This window comes from Anas platyrhynchos, chromosome 28 (assembly GCF_047663525.1).
Source record: "Anas platyrhynchos isolate ZD024472 breed Pekin duck chromosome 28, IASCAAS_PekinDuck_T2T, whole genome shotgun sequence".
Taxonomy (NCBI): Eukaryota; Metazoa; Chordata; class Aves; order Anseriformes; family Anatidae; genus Anas; species Anas platyrhynchos.
This window is the reverse complement of record NC_092614.1, coordinates 3,983,561-4,001,837: the sequence shown is the minus strand read 5'-3', so window position 1 is coordinate 4,001,837 and position 18,277 is coordinate 3,983,561. Positions and strand designations below refer to the sequence as shown.

The following is an 18,277-nucleotide window of genomic DNA, read 5'->3' as shown; positions in this document are numbered from 1 at the left end:
TGATTTGCTGTCTTTGACAGTGACTGGCACAAATACTTGAGTGGAGGTGCATATTTCCTACTACTTCTGTGCTGCACAGTTAGCCACCTCCTTACAGGGAATGGAATTCCTAATTCTGTACAGTAAATAATTAGCATTTAGCCAAGTATGCAAGTTTATATCATTTTTGTCTTATAATGAGAAATGTACTCCATGTAAATGTGGATGTTTGTCTGAAATGCTTTTGCTGTTATTTTTGAAAACAGCAAATGAAATTTTGAGTTTTGCCTCCCAGCTTATCTTCAGTTTGTTTAAATGAGTCCCTAGAGCCTGTATGGCTTCATTTTTAAGATTGTGTTGGTTCTGTCTCTGTTAAATTTGCTTGAATATAGTATCTCTGTGGAATTACTGATGATCAAATATGTTGCTTTGGCCAGTTTGCTGGGGGAAGCGGCCCAGGAACCAGTCCTGGTAGAAGTGTGCCACCAGTAGCCAGATCGTCACCGCAGCATTCCTTATCCAACCCCTTACCGGTAAGCGTACTGCCTGGGGACAGTGCGGGGGGCATGGCGATGATTGGGTTGGTGGCTGTGCTTCAGACAGGTAATAACGCGTCCTGCATGGGAAGGAAGGGTCTCTTGGTGAGTGATTTCATGTGGTCTGTATTGTTTTTCCTTTCTTGGTTTGGTTCGTTTTTCTTGTTTATTTTTTTTATATCTGAAGCTGGTTTCTGGCAGCAAAGCCAGATTTCTAGGAGCCTGTAACACTTTTTAGTCCAGTTGTTAATGATGTGAGTATCAGAGCTTAGAGCATGCAAGATCAATATTTTTAGCGTGCTTCGTGATTACAGATAGGGTGCTGTCCTTAACAAAAGGTGGAAGGGATGTATTTTCTTACCTTGTATTCCACTAGTGCTCATGAAATTCTGTGTGAAGTTGGGATTATTGTGTATGTTTGTATAGCACTACCACAGTGATATTCTGATCTTAGTTACACCCTCTGGGACTACAGAAAAATGTGCATAACATAGTAATATTGGGAACATCCTTTACTTCCGTCTGTATGTGACTTGAGCATTAGCAAAAGCTTGCAAAGAAATGTGTATACAAGCACGTCTGTTGCTATCCTTTGTTAAATAATTCCATTTTGCTGCCTGAATGTTTCTGCAAGATCTGAATATGAAGGAATAACCAGTATTCTTAAGCCATTTTAGCACAAAGCAGTTAAAGACATTTTTTTCAGCTGGTAAAGCCGTATTCAGAGGCCCTGGTGCTTGATCTGTAGTTCTGAGTGATGCCAGTGCCCTTACGTAAGATTTTTCAGCATTTGTTGTGTCTCACAGAAGCACAGAGGATGGGAAAGGTTTAGTTATACCAAAAACCAAATGCAAAGGCTTTTCTGATTACATTATTCTGCAGAGACCTTTGCACAGTTCATGAATGTGTACCGAACTAAATCCCACCACTGAATGCTCTGCTCAGAATTCAATATACGTTGCTAGATTTTTGGGAGCTTTGTATTGCTGCTTTAAGGGAGAGTTTCAGATATGACTTCTAGATGTTTGTGATGTTTATAAAAATTGAAATATCTGGATAATTGAACATCCTTGTCTTATTAATTCACTAATACTCCTCCTTAAAGAGAACTTAATGAACGAAATAACAGCTCTGTTGCAGATGAATGATATCCTAGGGACAGTTCTTTATTCCAGCAGATGAGCTACCCTTCAAGTGTTTATAATGGGATCAGTTGGTTCTTCCTTTGCTTTTCTTCTTCTCCACTTGAATATATTGAGTAGGTAAACGTTTGACCAGGACGTTTCTCAGGTGGTGAAGACTGATGGTACAGTTAGTTTGAGCTAGGTCAGTTTGTCTCTCTCCTTAACGCAGATGCTCTTTGTGTTTCTTATCTTTTGTTCTTTACTCTTGCAGCTAAACTTGCAATGTTTGCATATTCATAACAAATTATGTGCATTTGCAAGATCTATCCTCTTCTTACAAACTGAGTATCAACGGTTTGAGCTAAGCCCAAAAAAATGGGGGGATGAGTGGAAACTGGAGAAGATGGAGTATCTTATCCATTGCAGATGTCAGTGTGGTCTAGGAAGTGAGCGGAGTGTTAAAATGTCTTTCACAGTGAGACAAACCTCCTCCAAACCCGTGAGTTAATGTGTGCTGTACTGGAAATTTTCTGCAATCAGAACTTGTGGAGGAATTGTACTGACTTCAGGTTGTTACCTCTCGTCTTCAAATCTCTTGACTGCTTTGAATTGCCTCGCTTCTCCCTTGATCAGAAGAATGATGTTCAGGTCTTCAGACTTTTTGCAAGGTCGCTCTCGTATACAAGCATTCTGTTGGAGGAAGAAAGAATGCTCTTGACATTTGTAATGCTAGCCAGAAAATATGCTGCAGGTTGCAATTTAGGTTTTGAGAGAAAGTGGAGCCTGACCTGACTGTTTACTTTCTATGTGGCATATGTCTGGCCTGGAGTTATGACTTGGAAGGTCTTAGATGAGTATTACCCAGGCTGCCAAGTTTTAGTGGTGTTGGGCTGGCTTTTGAAGCAAGAGCAACAAGATTCTGAGTGCTGTAATCGACATAGCTCAGATAATCCTTGTTCTTACTCATCTCAATTCCCACATCACCTTTGGAAAATGAGTGTACTGAATGAGAAAGGAGTTGGTGTTTACATCTGCTATCTCAGATCTTTTAGAAATACGGTAGCATTTTACTTAACTTGCAAGAGGTTGGTCCCTGCTTTAATTGACAGAAATGAGGCTGTGATATCTGGGTCCCAGGCACACTCAGGTTGCTGACTTAGCAGTTCAGTATTGGTTTAAATTTTAAAATGAGTCCTTAGTAACCAAAGTATTGTAACTTCACGTTGCAATGTACTAAGATATTTTGCCTCTCTGGCTCCAAAATGCAAGTATTTGCAAAGGAAGGGTGTGTGTTAACTGATGAGGAATTCTATCTAGTGTGTTCATTTGTTACGTTTTTTTTAATTGCTAACTTCATCTACTTTTTGATGTCTGCCATTGGAACAAACATTCCAGGAATTCTGTCTGAGTTATCAGATCCTCGCCATGCTGCCTGCCCATTCCTGAGCTGCTGCTTCACTGACAACAGTTTTGGCAGAGTCAGAGAATCGCTTTTAAAAAAAAAAAAGTTCATTGTATTTTTTTTGACTATGTTACAGCGGCGAGTGGAGCAGCCGCTGTATGGGGTAGACGGCAGCACAGCAAAGGAACCACAGGAGGATCACTCTGCTCTGCCAACGCTGATGTCGGTGATGCTGGCGAAACAGCGGCTAGAGAATGAGCAGCTGGCACAGAGGGGAGGTGGCCTCTGCTTTACTTTTGTCTCGGTGAGCAGCTCTGGAAAGACTTGAATGCCAGGGGATGGTTCTAGTTAAGGGATGGGGGCATTTGAAGCAGCTCATGTGCAGCCTGGTTTATTGATGACCAAGTCTACCATCTTCTGGTAAGTTCATCTTCCTTGTGAAGAGTTCGAGGTCCCAGGCTATCTTTGTTTAATAAAATGAGATGAGTTTTAAGTTAACGATTCAAAAATTTTGTGTAGATCAAAATAATAGTATCTGAATGGCTAACCAAATGAGAAAAACAAAAAGAACAGAGTATAGACTTGCTTTTAGAAGCATTAGTTTTGGCCTAGCTTAATCTCAGCTGACAGAACTATATGAGGTTTTAAAAAGCTTTGTCTTTTAGCAGATTGGGCCAGACTTCTTGAGAGGAGCTGATTCTCTTGTTTTAATGAACTAAGTCTCTAGAGCATTCTTAAAACTTAAAAGTATGGTACCCAGGCCAGCCTACACCTCCCATGTAAAGATGAGTGTATCTGCATGGGCACTAGCAGTCGTTTCGAGGAGCATATAACAATACACTAACTTTCTTTTGCAGGCCCAGCAAGGCAGCCCATCTTCTACGGGATCAGGGAACACTGAGCATTCCTGCACTTCCCAAAAACAGATTTCCATCCAGCACAAACAGTCACAGGTATAGCTTACTAGATGATACATCTCTTGGATATGAGATTTAAGCTTGGCACAGCTTGTCTCCTGCACGAGAGGATGTCAATTGCAGGAGGCATAATGTTTCCAGTGAAAAAGAACTGGTAGTACCAACTCTGTAACTGTACATATTGAAGGTAAATCACTCTGAACTTTGTTCCTTATCCTGTAAAGGATGCTTCTCAGTTCTGCTACTGAAGTCTGCTTGATCTGTTATGAAGCTTTTCCTTGTCAATACTGTGGGCAGTTCTTCAGCTGCGTGAGAATGTGATTGGGGAGGAATAGCTCTGGATTGCCCTGTCTCAGTTGTGTTGTATCCTGAATGGTCTTCCTCTCCTTTAAAAGTGAAGGCGTGATGGAAAGCTAAATGGTGGTTATGGATACCTCTGTTTAAGCACTGGCTCATGGGTGCATCCACACTGATTACAGTACAGATATCTGCAGCTGCAAGTTCTTTGTCTTCTGCAGTTGTTAAGAGTACACCTGTGGTGTAGTTTGCCCTGCGAAGGTGGAACCTGATTTGTTCCTGACAGTGCTTCTCAGCAACTTCACTGAGCTGGAGTCGAGGAGTAGCTGCTTTGTCTGTGCCACTGTCTTTTGGTGCCTTTTATACTCTGTTAAGATTCTTCTTGTGGCTTTATGGTGAGACTTACTTTTAGCTGTGTCATCTATCTCTGTTTCATGTAAGGACATTCAGCTTTATCTGCAATGCATCTTGCTCATTTCTTCTGCAAGCCTGCTCTTAGTCTTCTGATTTTCATCTCTGATTTCTCTGTGACTGACCCTTCCCTCAAGTGATTTCTAAACAATCGGTTTTGTGTCAATCATTTTCACACATCAGTCTGTGTCAGAGCTGGTTTTACTGCTGGGGGAAGTTCATTCTCTGTTTCCCCAGCAGGTGGTACAAGTCCTTTGTGCATAAAGAATTGCTGGGGACACTTACCAGCTAAAGTCTCTGAGCTCTGTCGTGTCATTGGGGTCACATCTGTTGTCTGTATTGTTAAAATGCTGGTCTGTGAAGATCCCTGCTTCTTGCTAATGCTTGTGATAGAATGATGCCATGGCTCAAGAACCTGCCAGAGAGACTTCTCAGATTTCAATCTTTGCCATCTCACCACCACTGTTTAAAACAGTGGCCACAGCTGTAGTGAGCAAGATGTTTTTATTCTCTCCTGTGCTCAACATGCTCACAGCATCCATCTTCCTTGAAAAGGGCGACAGGTTAGCTGAGCATGCTCTCTGCCAATGCTCGGCTGCATGGTGTTTTCCACAGATGCAGCTGTAGCATATGCTTAAGACAAAGAATCCAGAAAGATGCTTGATTCTGTGTTGAGGATGTCTACATTTTCATTTTCACCATCTCCACCTGTTTGTAGCTGATAAATGGAGAAAATAAAATCTTAGTGATTTCCAGCTTGAATCATTTTGGGCAGTGCCAAAAGCAAGTCAGCATGAGAATGATTTTCTTAGTGTTTTCAGTCAGTGCAAGGGCCTTCATGAGCTCTCTGAGGCAAGGTGAGTTGTGATGAAGTAAATCACTGCAAATGTAAGAGCATGCATCCTGAAGCATGACTTCACCTGATGCAGTGCAAGCACGTGTGCATTTGACAGATGGATGTAGCAGTTACCAAAGAAACTTTCTGCTGCTTGGCTGAGTGGATGCAGCCTAGGTTTTCAGCAGAGCGCCTTCTCACTGCCTTCAGTGACAAAAGTCTGTTCCATGTGCCTCCTGCAGGCTGTCAGGAAGTATAAAACAAGTTAAGGCCACAGTGAGGTGACCTGCCAAGCTTCCTCTTTGTCTTTTGGGATTTAGGCTCCTCTTGCTTGATGTGCAGTGCTGGCAGGTGTTCATTTTGATCTTGCCCATACTGGGTGCGTGTAGAGAAGCAACAGAGTTCCTGCCAAGTTTGCCTCTTACTTCATGGTGTTAGCTGCCAGGCAAGCTTGAAATTTGGAGAAGGGTTATTAACAGCTCCGCAGGTAAGTCTCTGCTAAATCTTCCCAGAACCAGGATAGTTGCCTGCTAGCTGTAAATGTGAAATCTGTTTGTAGCCAGGCAGCAAGATTCCCTTGGGCTGACTTGTTTTTTCAGTTGTGTTGTTCGTGTGCACGCTGACTTTGTCCACTTTTCTTCCCCATCCATTAACTGGAGTCCTGAGATTGAAATACTCTTACTGCTACAGAATGTTTCTTATTTCTTTTGTACCCTGTTCCTGGGTTATAATTATCATTTCAGAGGGTGAATGTATTAAAGATGTGCTGCACCCTATAAAATTTTCCAAATAAGTTTCATTCAAGAATTGTAAAGTTTCTGTCCATAGTGGATACTAACACATCAGTTTGTCAGAAGAAAAGCTTGCACCTAATATTCCTGCTGTTAATCTGTTGTTATATTGTAAAATAATGAGGACCTGCATTTTCTGCCAAGACCACCTGAAAAACCTCATAGGTATTATGTTTTGTCTAGCAGGTGGTTGTCTATGCCCATTAATTTGTTATTCCAGCTGAGGGATGGGATTTGGTGGCTTTTTCATAAGCCTTTTTTTTCCTGTGCAAGCGAGCGATGTTGTGCTGCAGGAAAGGATGCTGAATGTTAGAGACCATCAAGGGCTGGGCAGAACTCAACTATAAAAACAAAATTGGCAGGGTGTTGTAGCCTGCTATGTGTTAACAATCTGTGTTCTCCAGAGCAGAACTTCAGGCCTTTGTGCTAGCTGCTTGAACCTCCTGTGTTGGAGGAGCCCGTCATGCAATGAGAAAATGAAGAATTGGGAATGTTCTTCCCCAGACTGCTGGGGGATGTAGGGGCTTGGTTCCTCCTTAGACGTAGCTGTTCAGGTTCAAGAGAGTTACTATGTTATGCTCTGTGCTGACTCTGAAATATCAGCTGTTCTATTAAATGTGGTTTACGGTGGTTTTTTCTCTACAGTCGGACCTCACAATGGAAAAAATCTCTGCACTAGAAAACAGTAAGAACTCTGACTTGGAGAAAAAGGAGGGGAGGATAGACGACTTACTAAGAGTAAGTATTTCAAGTGGGACAACTCTTCTGAAAGTTGCTATTTAAAGATACCAAGAATGCCTGTGCCAGCTAGGCTGCAGAGCAGGGGTTTGTATACTGTAACATTTGTAGAACCAACACTCCCAAGGTAAAACAAATCCAGTCATCCCTTGCTTGCTAGATAATTATCTGGTTTGTAGCAGATACTGTTTGGGCCTGCTCGAATCCACAACCAGTGCAGCAGCAGCAGTGTGGTATTTATAGTGCAGAGTCATTGTTGTAGCTAAGCACTAGCTCAGGTATCTGTGTCCTCAATAGGGTTGGCTTTTCTTTATCCGTTGCACGCTTGTGTATTTTGGTAGCTAACCTTCAGAATTATTCCCCTCTTCTCAGTGCTGGGGAGCTTACTCTGCCTCTTGCTCAGTAGATGGAGAGGTTTTATTCAGAAATGTTGATTTATGAGAGTGACACGAATAAAGATGAAGAGAGGATCTTTTGGTCAAACCTAAAGAATAAAGCTGCTCTAGCTCATTAGTATTCTTCAGTAAAAGATAAATACCTTTAAATCAAGGATCTTGTCTTAATGGAGGAATTGTAATTGATCTAGCTTTCATCAGCTGGAGAGGCATCTCTTGAAGTGTTGAAAAGGATTAGAAAATACAGTAACAGGAGAAGAGCAGAGGCTCTGTGTGTTTTTATATTTCTGATCTCAGTACCTAAAAGAGCTAAGACATTCTCTTACACATACGCGGACGGACGTGTGGCTTTGTGGAAAATAAACCATGGAGCAGGAAATAGATTTTTACCATCCACTGTTTAAACAGAAGCCAAGCTATTGATTGAAAGGGGATGGTTAAATATTATTTTTTTATCAATGAAAATAGTTGCATGTAAAATACTGATGTACATTTTGGTGTTTTTTTTTTTTTTTTTTTTAAAAAAAATCAGCCTGTTATTGGGAGAAGTCTATATATCAGGACTGATGGACAGTAACTCGAACAAGAATTTAATAGAAAGTGCAAAGGGAGTTATCCCATCCTTTTCCTCTGTCAGTGTTGTGGCTAAAGGGGGAAGATAGTCCAGGGATGACTAAGCTATTTTGAGACTTGATAGCTATGGCAAGGTCATAATTGTTATAAAAATAAAAAGTCCTTGTGTTGAGTTCCTTTTTACCTTAGTTTCTCACATGTAAAACAGGATGATAGCACTTCCCTGTTCTAGAGGCGTGTTAAAATTTGAATGGGTTAAAAATGATGAGCTTAGCTGGGATGTTTTGATAAGAGAAACCTAGTACTTTTTTCTTTTTATTATTTTTATTTTTCCCTGTCATATCCTGCTGCTTTGCTTTCTTTAATCTGATGCCTAGAGCTAGCTGGAGGAATTTCTTCCTAGGTGATGCTTAGCTTGGCTCTCATGGAGCAACTTAGTCAAAGGCTTGTCTTCTCTGTTCGCTTTTAGGCCAACTGCGATTTGAGACGGCAGATAGATGAACAACAGAAGATGCTGGAGAAGTACAAGGAGCGGTTAAATAGATGTGTAACGATGAGCAAGAAGCTCCTTATAGAAAAGGTGAGCAGGGAACTTAGGGTTCATATGACTGAAAGGTTCTCTATCGTTTTTGGGGCAGTGAAAACCTCTTCTTACTGTTTTAATGATAAAAGACAACTGGAATTTTGTCTTGAATTACTTCTCTGCAAATAGTAATATAATCTGAAGACTAGAAATGTTCTGAATGTTTTGGTTTGGTTACTCTTCACTGACTCAGCATGATCTCCCTTGCTTAAGTGAAATAGTTTGAGCTCTAAGTGCAACAGGCATTAGGTTTGGTAGCTGGTATACCCAAAAAGCACCATTGTCCAGCACTTGCCATACAAGAGCAGTATCCCATTGTGCAGTGAAACTGCCAGATAAGCTCTGTGACATGGGCGAGCCATTTAAACCTTTCTTTCTTTCAAATGGCAAAATTGGCGATCGTTGCTTTGTTTGCACAGCACTCAAAACAACATGTTTAAGACACTGAGAAAGTGCCAAGCTGTTGTTTACCAGCATCCAGTCTGCTTCAGTCTTGAAAGCTTCACAGATTTCCTTTTGGTTAAACAATAAGGGGGTTTGATTACTCTTTCACCTGTTGGCCAATTACATCTATTGTTTGTGGGCACTGGATGGGCACAAATACCAGGGTGCTGGCTAGTACACACAGTCTGTTTGACTTGCTTTTGTCACAGAGCTGATTGTTCCTGGCTGAATGGGACTCCCTTTTCTGGGAGGATTTCTAACTCTGGGCTGTGTTATGTAGGCTTGGTGTACAGATAAGTCCTGTGTAGCTCCAGTGAGGAGCTTTGCCTGTTCATCTTTAATCCTAATTGACTGAAGCTTTGCTGCTCTCATCTCAGGCCTTTTGAAATTTCCTTTCACTTACTGAAAATACTCTTGACAGACACCACCACCAGTTTTTATGCGTGTTGGTGTCCTAATTGAGATCATGTCACTTCTGGGAGTAGTGCTTGTCTAGGATTGAACTGGCTGATCATTGTATCTTAGTCTTAACAGTGATTTAAGGTGCATTTTCTTCCTTCACCTCTTGTTTGAGTGAATAAGGGCCTGATCAAAACCATGCCTGGAGTCCAGCTAAGCTACTGATGCAAAGGGATGGTTTTAATCCTACTGCTAGATTGAATTTCAACTGGTGATAGAAAGGGCGAGCTGCCGAAGCAGTAATGGGCAAGGGAAGATGAGGCTGAAATGTCAGAAAAGCAGCTGTCTTACAAATGCCTGTCAGATCACAGAAGCACCATCAATAAATTTATCAGTAATGTTCAGCTGGGTTTCAGATAAGTGGCACTGGAATAGTGTGAAAGGTGATAAGGGTTGGAAGTTACTTAAAATACAGCATAACTCGGGGCTGCTGATTTATGGGTTTTATTTTAACACGTGTCTTATTTTGTTTTCAGTCAAAGCAGGAGAAGATGGCATGCAGAGATAAGAGCATGCAGGATCGATTGAGGCTAGGTCACTTCACCACGGTGCGGCATGGGGCGTCTTTCACCGAGCAGTGGACAGATGGCTATGCCTTCCAGAACCTCATCAAGTGAGGACAGAGTTATCTTTACCTTCAGAGCCAGAGAAGGAAAATCTAAGCAGTTGTGTGTGGTGTCTTGCATGTCAAAATGTGAGAGTGGTGTGACCAAAGCATGCAAGGATCAGATAGGAACTCGGCTGCTGACAGCAGAGAATCTTTTAATGTTGAAATGCAAAATGTTTCCACTTAACTCCAAAGACTTAAAACTCGAATCAAATTGTTTGAGTTGGCCCCTGGGTTGGAAAGAAATCGGCTGCCCGGCTGGATATTCTCCGTGCACTTGGCTGTGCGGAGGGTGAAGGGGCAGAGCAAATCCTCACATGTATCTTGAGTCTATCAATTTGATTTGCTCCATCTGTGTGTGTTACTCCAGGAAGGCTACTTGGCTCTGTGTTTTTTGGTTTGTTTTTTCTTTTTTTTAAAAAAAGTTAAAGTAGAAAAGCTTAAAAGAGAAAATCCATACTATTTAGGTTTTTTTTCCTCCTGGTAACGGTGATCAAAGGGGCTGCGGAAACCTAGAAATTGAGATCAGAGACCCTTTTATGCAGGATGTTAATGGAAATACCCAGTAAATTCCCACCTGGCCTAGACCTTTAAGTAGGACTTGGCAAATTAATTGCATAGAGAGAGCTATGTGTGATCCTTTAAAATCATCTCACTTTTCTGTAGTCTGGTATGGAGGCGCAGGTCTTGTGAGGTGTAGGTTGAGTACTTTATAATTCTCCCTTATTTGTGCAGTAAGACGTGGAAGAAATACTTCTGGAATTTCTACCTGCAGTCTCAGTCTATTTTTAAAATGTGAATTAAGTATGTAAGTTCTCAAGTCATCTAAACTTGTAATTCCACGAATGCTTTTATCGCTATAAAATAACGAGGCAGTTTTAAGACTTGGAGTCTCTCCTCCAAGACAAAAAGACTATTTTTAGAGTGAAATTGGGAATGGTGTTAGTTACACTTCAGAGAAGTAAGGATAGCTTTAACTGTACCACTAAAGTATAAGGATACTTTCTCAAACAGTGCCAGACTTCAGGAATAATTTGAACAGGAAAGTCTGAGGTTTAGAACAGAGCCTTCTAGGAAAAAGAGTGTGGAAACTTAGTGACTTACCATGGATCCCTGGGTTTTCTATGAGGTTAGCAATTCCTTGTTTTTGGATATCCTCTGCATGAATAAAACCTTTCACTTTACTGAAAGGTTTCTGTAGGCCAGGAAAAGAATCCCCTTCTATGTGTGTGTGTATATATATATATATATATAAAAAAAAGCACATCCCCCCCTTTTTTTGTACAAGAGTGTTTTGTTACTAGTCTTAAAACTGATTTGAATTCATTGCTCCCGTCTGTTAAAAGCAGATGCTGAAGACAACTGAGTATATCCCATTTGTTTTCTGCTTCATGTTTTTTTCTCCCCTCTTCTTTCCAGGCAACAGGAAAGGATAAATTCCCAGCGGGAAGAAATAGAAAGACAGCGAAAAATGTTAGCAAAACGGAAGCCACCTGCGATGGGACAGACCCCTCCAGCAAGCAATGAGCAGAAGCAGCGCAAGAACAAGACCAATGGAGCAGAAAATGAAACGTACGTTATGTGGCCTTCCTTGTGCATTGCAGAGCTGCGTGCTTTGATTAGAGCACAAAATATCTACTGGGAAATGGAATCTTGCCCTTGCCTCTAGGCTTCACTACATGCACAAATGAATAGTGTGGAATTAGCCTGGCATTCAGAAACATCTGGCTGCAGTTCTAAATAGTTTTCATTGGAGTAAAACAGGGATCATTGCTGAGTCCAGACTTTGTGTAAGCTTAACTACTTTTGAATGTAGTAGTTTTCAAACTTGATGCAACAAGAGTGCTGAAAAAGCGGTGTCTTTTTCTGAAGAAAATACTTCACACTTAATTTTGGTATCGCTGCAACATGTCTCTTAAAAAAAAAAAAAAGCATAGCATTCAGAAGCTTTTATTTCCATTTATTTTCTGTTGAGACTTTTCATACAATTAATTTGGTATACTAGAAAAAGATGCTCTACAAAAACAGTGCATTAAGCATTGAACTGTGTCTCAGAAGCAGTCCTTCCCAGATACTTGAGTCAGGGAAACAGGAACATTGTTAAAGTATTACTCTTTCTTCTAAAGGAGAAATTTTTCCTTTTTTTTTTTTTTGGAATTTCTGATACTTTGAGACTCCTGATGCTCTTCAAAGAGGAAAGCTTGTCTCACAAGAGGTTTCAAACATAACTTCTTTTTTAGAATTTTTTGTGGAAATGTGAAGTCAGCCTCTCACCAGCTTGTTTCTTGTTGGAGATCATTATTAAGTAATTTTATTGTAAATAAAACTGACTCTCAACATGCTGGTAAGCCACACAGCCTAATTTTCCTTTCTTCTTTTTCTCCCCATTCTGGGCACTCAGAACTTTCCCATAACTTCTGCAAGTCTCCTTTTCAGTCTTCATTTTATTGCTCTTAGCTAATACTGTAATTCTGGATGACACTTTTCTTTTTGCACTATTAAATCTCCTGGGTATGGCCTGACTTCAAAGTTCTTGCAGCCCTTTGAATTCCTGGTCTTTGCACTTCAAAATTGCATGTGAAGCAAAAGCTCCTGCTGCCTTTTTCAGTCACAGCAAAGAAGGCACATGATGGGTGAGTTGTGGTGTTCAGAATGCTCTCACCAGCCAAGGTGGTACCCTAAATAGGATGCTGATAATTGCTGATAAGGCATGTTGTATGGGAGCGCACTCCATGCTTTCTGCAAATCTGTGGTTTGAGCAGAGATTTACCTCTTGCACTGGCCAAGTAAGCTTAAAAACAACTCAATACACTTTTCAAGTTGTGCTTTTGCACGGGGGGACATTGGAGAAGTAAGTTGAATGTGTTTGGATATTTTGAAGCGTCGCAGCTTGTTGCAGGAACATTTCATATATGAGGGAAGAGATAACACTTCCCCCATTTCTGGCAGGATGTTTTTACCCATCAGGATGATGCAGCTGGGTTGTGGCATGTGCTGTAGATGTGGCAGTATGGGTCTTGATGTGCCTGGCAGTCATGATACGTATCTGTGATACCCAGTGAGCTTCTGCCTATGGTTGTGAGCGTGCCTTGATATTATCTCCTAGCGCAACCTGGGCATGCTTGTGAGCCTTTTTGTCTTCCCTGCCCTTTCTCCCTGTTTCTTGCTGGTATATCATCCTTCACTGCTACATTTCAGGGTTTTATCTTTGTGGTTTAGAAGAGCTGCTTGTGATGATCTCGATAAAATCAGCTTGCCAGTTCATGTGGAGTGTTTTAGGATTGTTTTTGTGAGTCAGCTGAAGCAACTACACTAAGTGACTACTTGCTTAATTGTTAGTTATCCTGTAAATGCGTTTGTTGGATGTGTTTCATGTACAAAATCTTACTGAATTTTGGGGGAAGTTATTTTTTGAATTCTTACAGAGGCTTTTGGGCAAGTTGAATCTGAATGTTTCTGAAACTTGAATGGGGAGTGGATAGCCAAGTCCCTACATTTGATTTCGGTTTCCTCTTAGTTTCATGGTCGTTGCTGTGTCAGAAAGGAGAGGAAGGTTCCATTATGCAAATTTAAACATACTCTCCTCCAACCTTGCTCTCCTGAAAATGTCTATCTTGTGAATGAAGTTATTTTATTCACAGATACTAATCTACTGGGGCTTTTTGAGGTTTGCTGGGACAGCTTGGGCAACCTTAGAGTCTTCAGCTGCATTAGAAGGAGTGTATTTCAAGCCATGTTTCTGTGAAACAGGCAGTGTTTGTTTTCAAGCCCCCTTGATTTTTATAATGCTTGCTGCAAACGTAGCTATTTCGGGCAGTATTAGCCTGGTACTCATTACATCTCTTGCTTAATGAGTAGTCTGTCGGTATTTAGCTCTGTATTCCTCTTGCACATAAGAAGATTTGGAAAGTTTGTTGCTGGTTTATTCAATTGGTTTTTTGTTCCTTATGAGCAAGACCAACCAAAGACCTAAACTTCTGGGAAGGCATTTGGAATTAGCTGAATCTGATCTTAAATTCAGGCTGTCATGTTTTTCTTGTGGAATAGCGCACTTTTATATGAAATAAGACTTCACGTAAGCTTTTACAGTACCAGGTGGTTTTTGTAGGTATCTTTAATTTGTAATAAGCAGTTCCTTATGATGGAGATTCTTTCAAAGGGAACTTGGTTTGAGAGTGTTATATCAAATGTGTCTGCTAAGAACTGCTTTAGAAGTAATTTCAACTATGCACACTCTGCATTATCAATGGCGGAGGGAAGTAGGGTATTTCAAGATGAGCACTTAATCAACTAAATACAGTCATCTCGATTTGCTGTGCAGTGAGCTGAGAGCCCATGGCCCTGCGTAGACAGAACTCAGTCCTCTCTTTAAAAACAAGGCGTGACGTTGATTCTGTGGAGACCTTATGTGCTAACCTTTGTGCTAAGTATTATGCAGAGCATAACTGCTGCAACAGGAATCCTTCTGGAATATGGTTTAACTTAATTTATGTTAAGGGTATGTGTATATATTGTCGTGTGTTATCGTGTTTACAAAGTAAGCGGATGCAATTGATACTGACTTCATAACTGGTTCACATGCATGATGCTTTTACCAAATTTCATGTTGGCAGCCATGAGAAAATCAGTATAATGATTTGTTTTGTAACTTTAAAGACCTCAGTACATCATTCCACTTCACTAGTGATGGGATCTGTCACTATTTTAGTGTAAGGCTGTACTTTGCCACTGTTGTACACGGCACACTTTGTTTGTAAAAGACGCTGAAAACATTGTGAAACTTTGCCTTTTTTTGACCACCCACTTAGGATGGAAACTTTACACATCATTTACCATCAGCAAAAAGGGGATTGTTTCCCTTATTCCATTGTCTCTACTAACTACATACGGGGTCAAAGATGAAGTGAGCTTTCCAGGGTTTCCCTGAAGCCACTTCACAGCCTGAAACAGAAAAAAGTTATGACTCCCAGTTCACTGCTTCTGCTTGCAATGGCACAGTAGCCAGTTGTTCTGCTAATGCTGGAGTGAATAGCTGGGCTGAACTATCATGTGCTTACTACACAGAAAAAAATGAGAGTCAAATAACGAAACAAACTTTAAAATGAAAAATAAGATGTTGAATACTTGTGCTTCAGTGTTCCATGCTTAAATTGTTTTAGGTCACTTTGTTATGATCCTGTCACTATCCTAAATAGTTGTTCTTAGGGAATTGAATTTGAAATTGATATGTGTTTTATCACAGTCTCCTTTACTTGCTTGCTAGATTGCAGAGTTTACAAAATGAAGTCCTGCTGGGTGTTGACATACACTGTGTAGTTGTTTCCTTAGGAGAAGGTGTCTACTGCAACCTGTGCACTTTACCACATGCATTGAAATTTGACATTGGATCTGTCACTTCTTTGCAGGTTGACGTTAGCAGAATATCACGAACAGGAAGAAATCTTCAAACTCCGACTAGGTCATCTTAAAAAGGTAAGAACTATCTGCAGAAAAGGCTTTTGGGTAGGTTCTTGATGGTTTTCTGCAAACAGTAGCATTTTTCTGCAGAAGTCACTACTCTTTGTTTGATAAGAGGTTTTTATTGCTTGAAAAGGATGTCCGGGGTTTCGTAATCCTATTTTCCAAGGAACTAGTATTGTTCTTTACTTCAGGAAGTAGATTCTGTGTTGTTACAGTTAAAATTTCATTCAGGGAGCACCACAGTTTCAGTGCATCTTATTCTGCCACCAACGCCTGCCTAGTGCTGGGCTCTATATGCTCCAGGGTGGAGGACCATAAAGGAAGGTACCAAGGGAATGAAATCACAAGAACACCACGGAAATTGCAAGCGTCAGTGGCTTTCTCATTTTTGTCATGTCAAGTAACCAGTGTTATTGCTAACAGACCATTCTCTTGGGCTTTTGAATGTGAGTAGTGTCTAGGTAGCTGTAATGCATATTTGTTTTCAAATATTCAGTAGGAGCTGCACCTGCAAGTGATTTTATATTTAAGTAAGCCATTGGTCCATTGCTTACCATTTAAAGTAAGTGCAAAACTGTAGGAATAAAACTTCTGGGACACTTCAACCTATGAAATTAAAAAGTCTTCTGCCATTTCCCAGTTAGCTGTGATCTCTGTTAAGGGCAAAGAGTTTTCTCTCTGTTTCACCCAGGAAAGGAAAAGTGCAAATGCACTGCTAGTCTCCTTTTCTCAGGTGGTGGATGAACTCTACGCTTATTTTTTCCTGTAACCTTGGCGCTTAAATTGAATGCAAGGCCTCATTAATGCTGCTGTACCCCTCATTATTTTCAGTGGCAAGAGAAAGTTTAAGCACACATGGAATCTGCTGGCTCTCTGCCCATTGTGTTTTATTGTCCAGTGAGTAAAGATATGTGATATGGGCAGGAGTATGCTAAAGGCATACTTGCTCCACAGCTTCCGCATTGCTGGAATGGATTAATTGCAGCTCGGTCTATGCTGGCATGTAGTATGCCACCCTGGAATAGAGGAATCCATTAGGAAATGGACCTTAATGGAAAATGAAGTAATGTTCTGGGATTGTGGCATTGTCTGAAGCTGTGCTTATCCTTCTCCACTTTTGGAAACTGGCTCATTCTTCGTGCCTAAAAATAGAACAAGTTGAGAAGGGAAGGAACAGAGTCACAAGACAAATGGGTAACTATGTCCCTTGAGTCACATGCACCAAATAATGCTGCTCAAGGCACATGTTTTAATTGAGGTCTGCAACTGTCCACAGTGATGTGAATTCTGGTCTTGTGTTTGAGGGCACTAGAGCTTCCAGCTCTACAAACGCTGTGTTGAGACTTTGATGTGACTCCTTCCTTCACAAGGGAAGGAGCGGGACCACCACGGAGATGAAGCTGTACGTGCTCCTACACAAGGCAGGGGCTCTCAGCACATGCACTTCGTCATTCAGTTGCTAGGCTTAAAGTATTCTGGAATGAAGTCTTTCTAAGAAGTATAAAATCTCTGTGGTCCAGAGAAAAACTCTTTGGTTTTGAGAAGTAGCAGCTGCAAGTTCTTTTGGGTCATGTGCGGCTTATCAGTCACTTCTATCCTATAATAGGGAAAACAGCCTCAGTTAAAACTGGAGGGTTTCAGGGGGAGGGTTCCCTCCCTGTTGGCAGCATGAGGCCGTGGCTGTTAGCCTGGTGTTGAAAAGGCAGAGAAACAAAAATCCAACGAGGTACTAAATAGCCCATTAAACTTACACTAATATGTTGTTCTGTTCATAATAAGACCTGCTGGCCACTGCAATGTGTGTTTTATGGTATTCCTGCTGCTTAACTTTAGACTGTTTATGTGGTTCAGCTTGGCGTCAGGACTTTTACTTATGTGTGAACGAGTCTTTACTTGCCTTACCTTTGTTAACCGAAGCATGCTGTCCATTCAAGTGGTGTCTTACAACAGAAGTTTTTGACTAACTTCCATTTTTGTTTTAGGTGGCTTTTAAATTTCTAGGGTAGAGAACATACGACCCTGAAATGTGTTGAAGCTTATCGTAATGTTTATGTGCTGTGATGGTTTTCAGAGTAATAATCTGTCAGAGATAAAAATGGAAGCTGGTATTGGAAATCTTCTTTTATGTTAAGTTAGAGCCATGCGCTTGCAATGTGGAAGCCAAAGCATCAAGCAGGCCACATCATCCTGCGTCCTTCAAGCATCCCTTTTTTTTATAGCTTTTCAAAGTCCAGATTTTCTTCAGAAAAATCACAATTTTGTTATCTGCATAATTTCATGTTGGAGCCCAGTGTAACAGCCTCTGTATTTAGAGCACATCTTTGTAAAATGTCATGCTCCATTTTTTGAAGATGCGATCTTAAAAGATTTGTCTTCGCTTATGGAATTGAGAGAGAAGGAGGGGGGTTTGGCTCTGTTAATGTGCAGTCTAATATCATGGGGCCTTTTGTTATAAGGTCCCAGGTGGAATGCCTCTTAATTAAAATCTTAAAAACAGAAGACACAAAGATGTGTCTGCTCCTGTCCATGTATAATTTTAAACAAAACTGTCCAGTCAGTTTGCATTCCTTTCATCTTCCACCTGACTCTAAGTTAACTGTGAACATCAGTTTAATCTCCCAAATGAGTTATTTGCCAATAACATCTTTACAAGTGGAGTTATGTTTGTGGTTCCATAAATCAGGCAGAAATGCTAACTGCAATATTGTAAACAGCATTGTGTTTTC

At 40.8% G+C, this 18,277-nt stretch overlaps 1 protein-coding gene across 8 annotated transcripts in view; it reads left to right on the top strand.

Annotated features, from left to right (window-relative positions):
- TLK2 (tousled like kinase 2) overlaps positions 1-18,277 on the top strand; it is a 44,471-nt gene that overhangs the window by 15,178 nt on the left and 11,016 nt on the right. For 5 of the 8 annotated variants that reach the window (XM_038168706.2, XM_038168705.2, XM_038168708.2 and 2 more), the window contains 8 exons: positions 417-512; positions 3,178-3,345; positions 3,899-3,994; positions 6,938-7,030; positions 8,468-8,578; positions 9,961-10,097; positions 11,511-11,663; positions 15,497-15,563. In XM_038168706.2, the coding sequence (XP_038024634.1) occupies positions 417-512; positions 3,178-3,345; positions 3,899-3,994; positions 6,938-7,030; positions 8,468-8,578; positions 9,961-10,097; positions 11,511-11,663; positions 15,497-15,563 (921 nt within the window). The remainder of the gene's footprint in view (positions 1-416; positions 513-3,177; positions 3,346-3,898; positions 3,995-6,937; positions 7,031-8,467; positions 8,579-9,960; positions 10,098-11,510; positions 11,664-15,496; positions 15,564-18,277) is intronic. The other 3 variants (XM_072028967.1, XM_038168709.2, XM_038168710.2) reach the window with 2 other exon arrangements.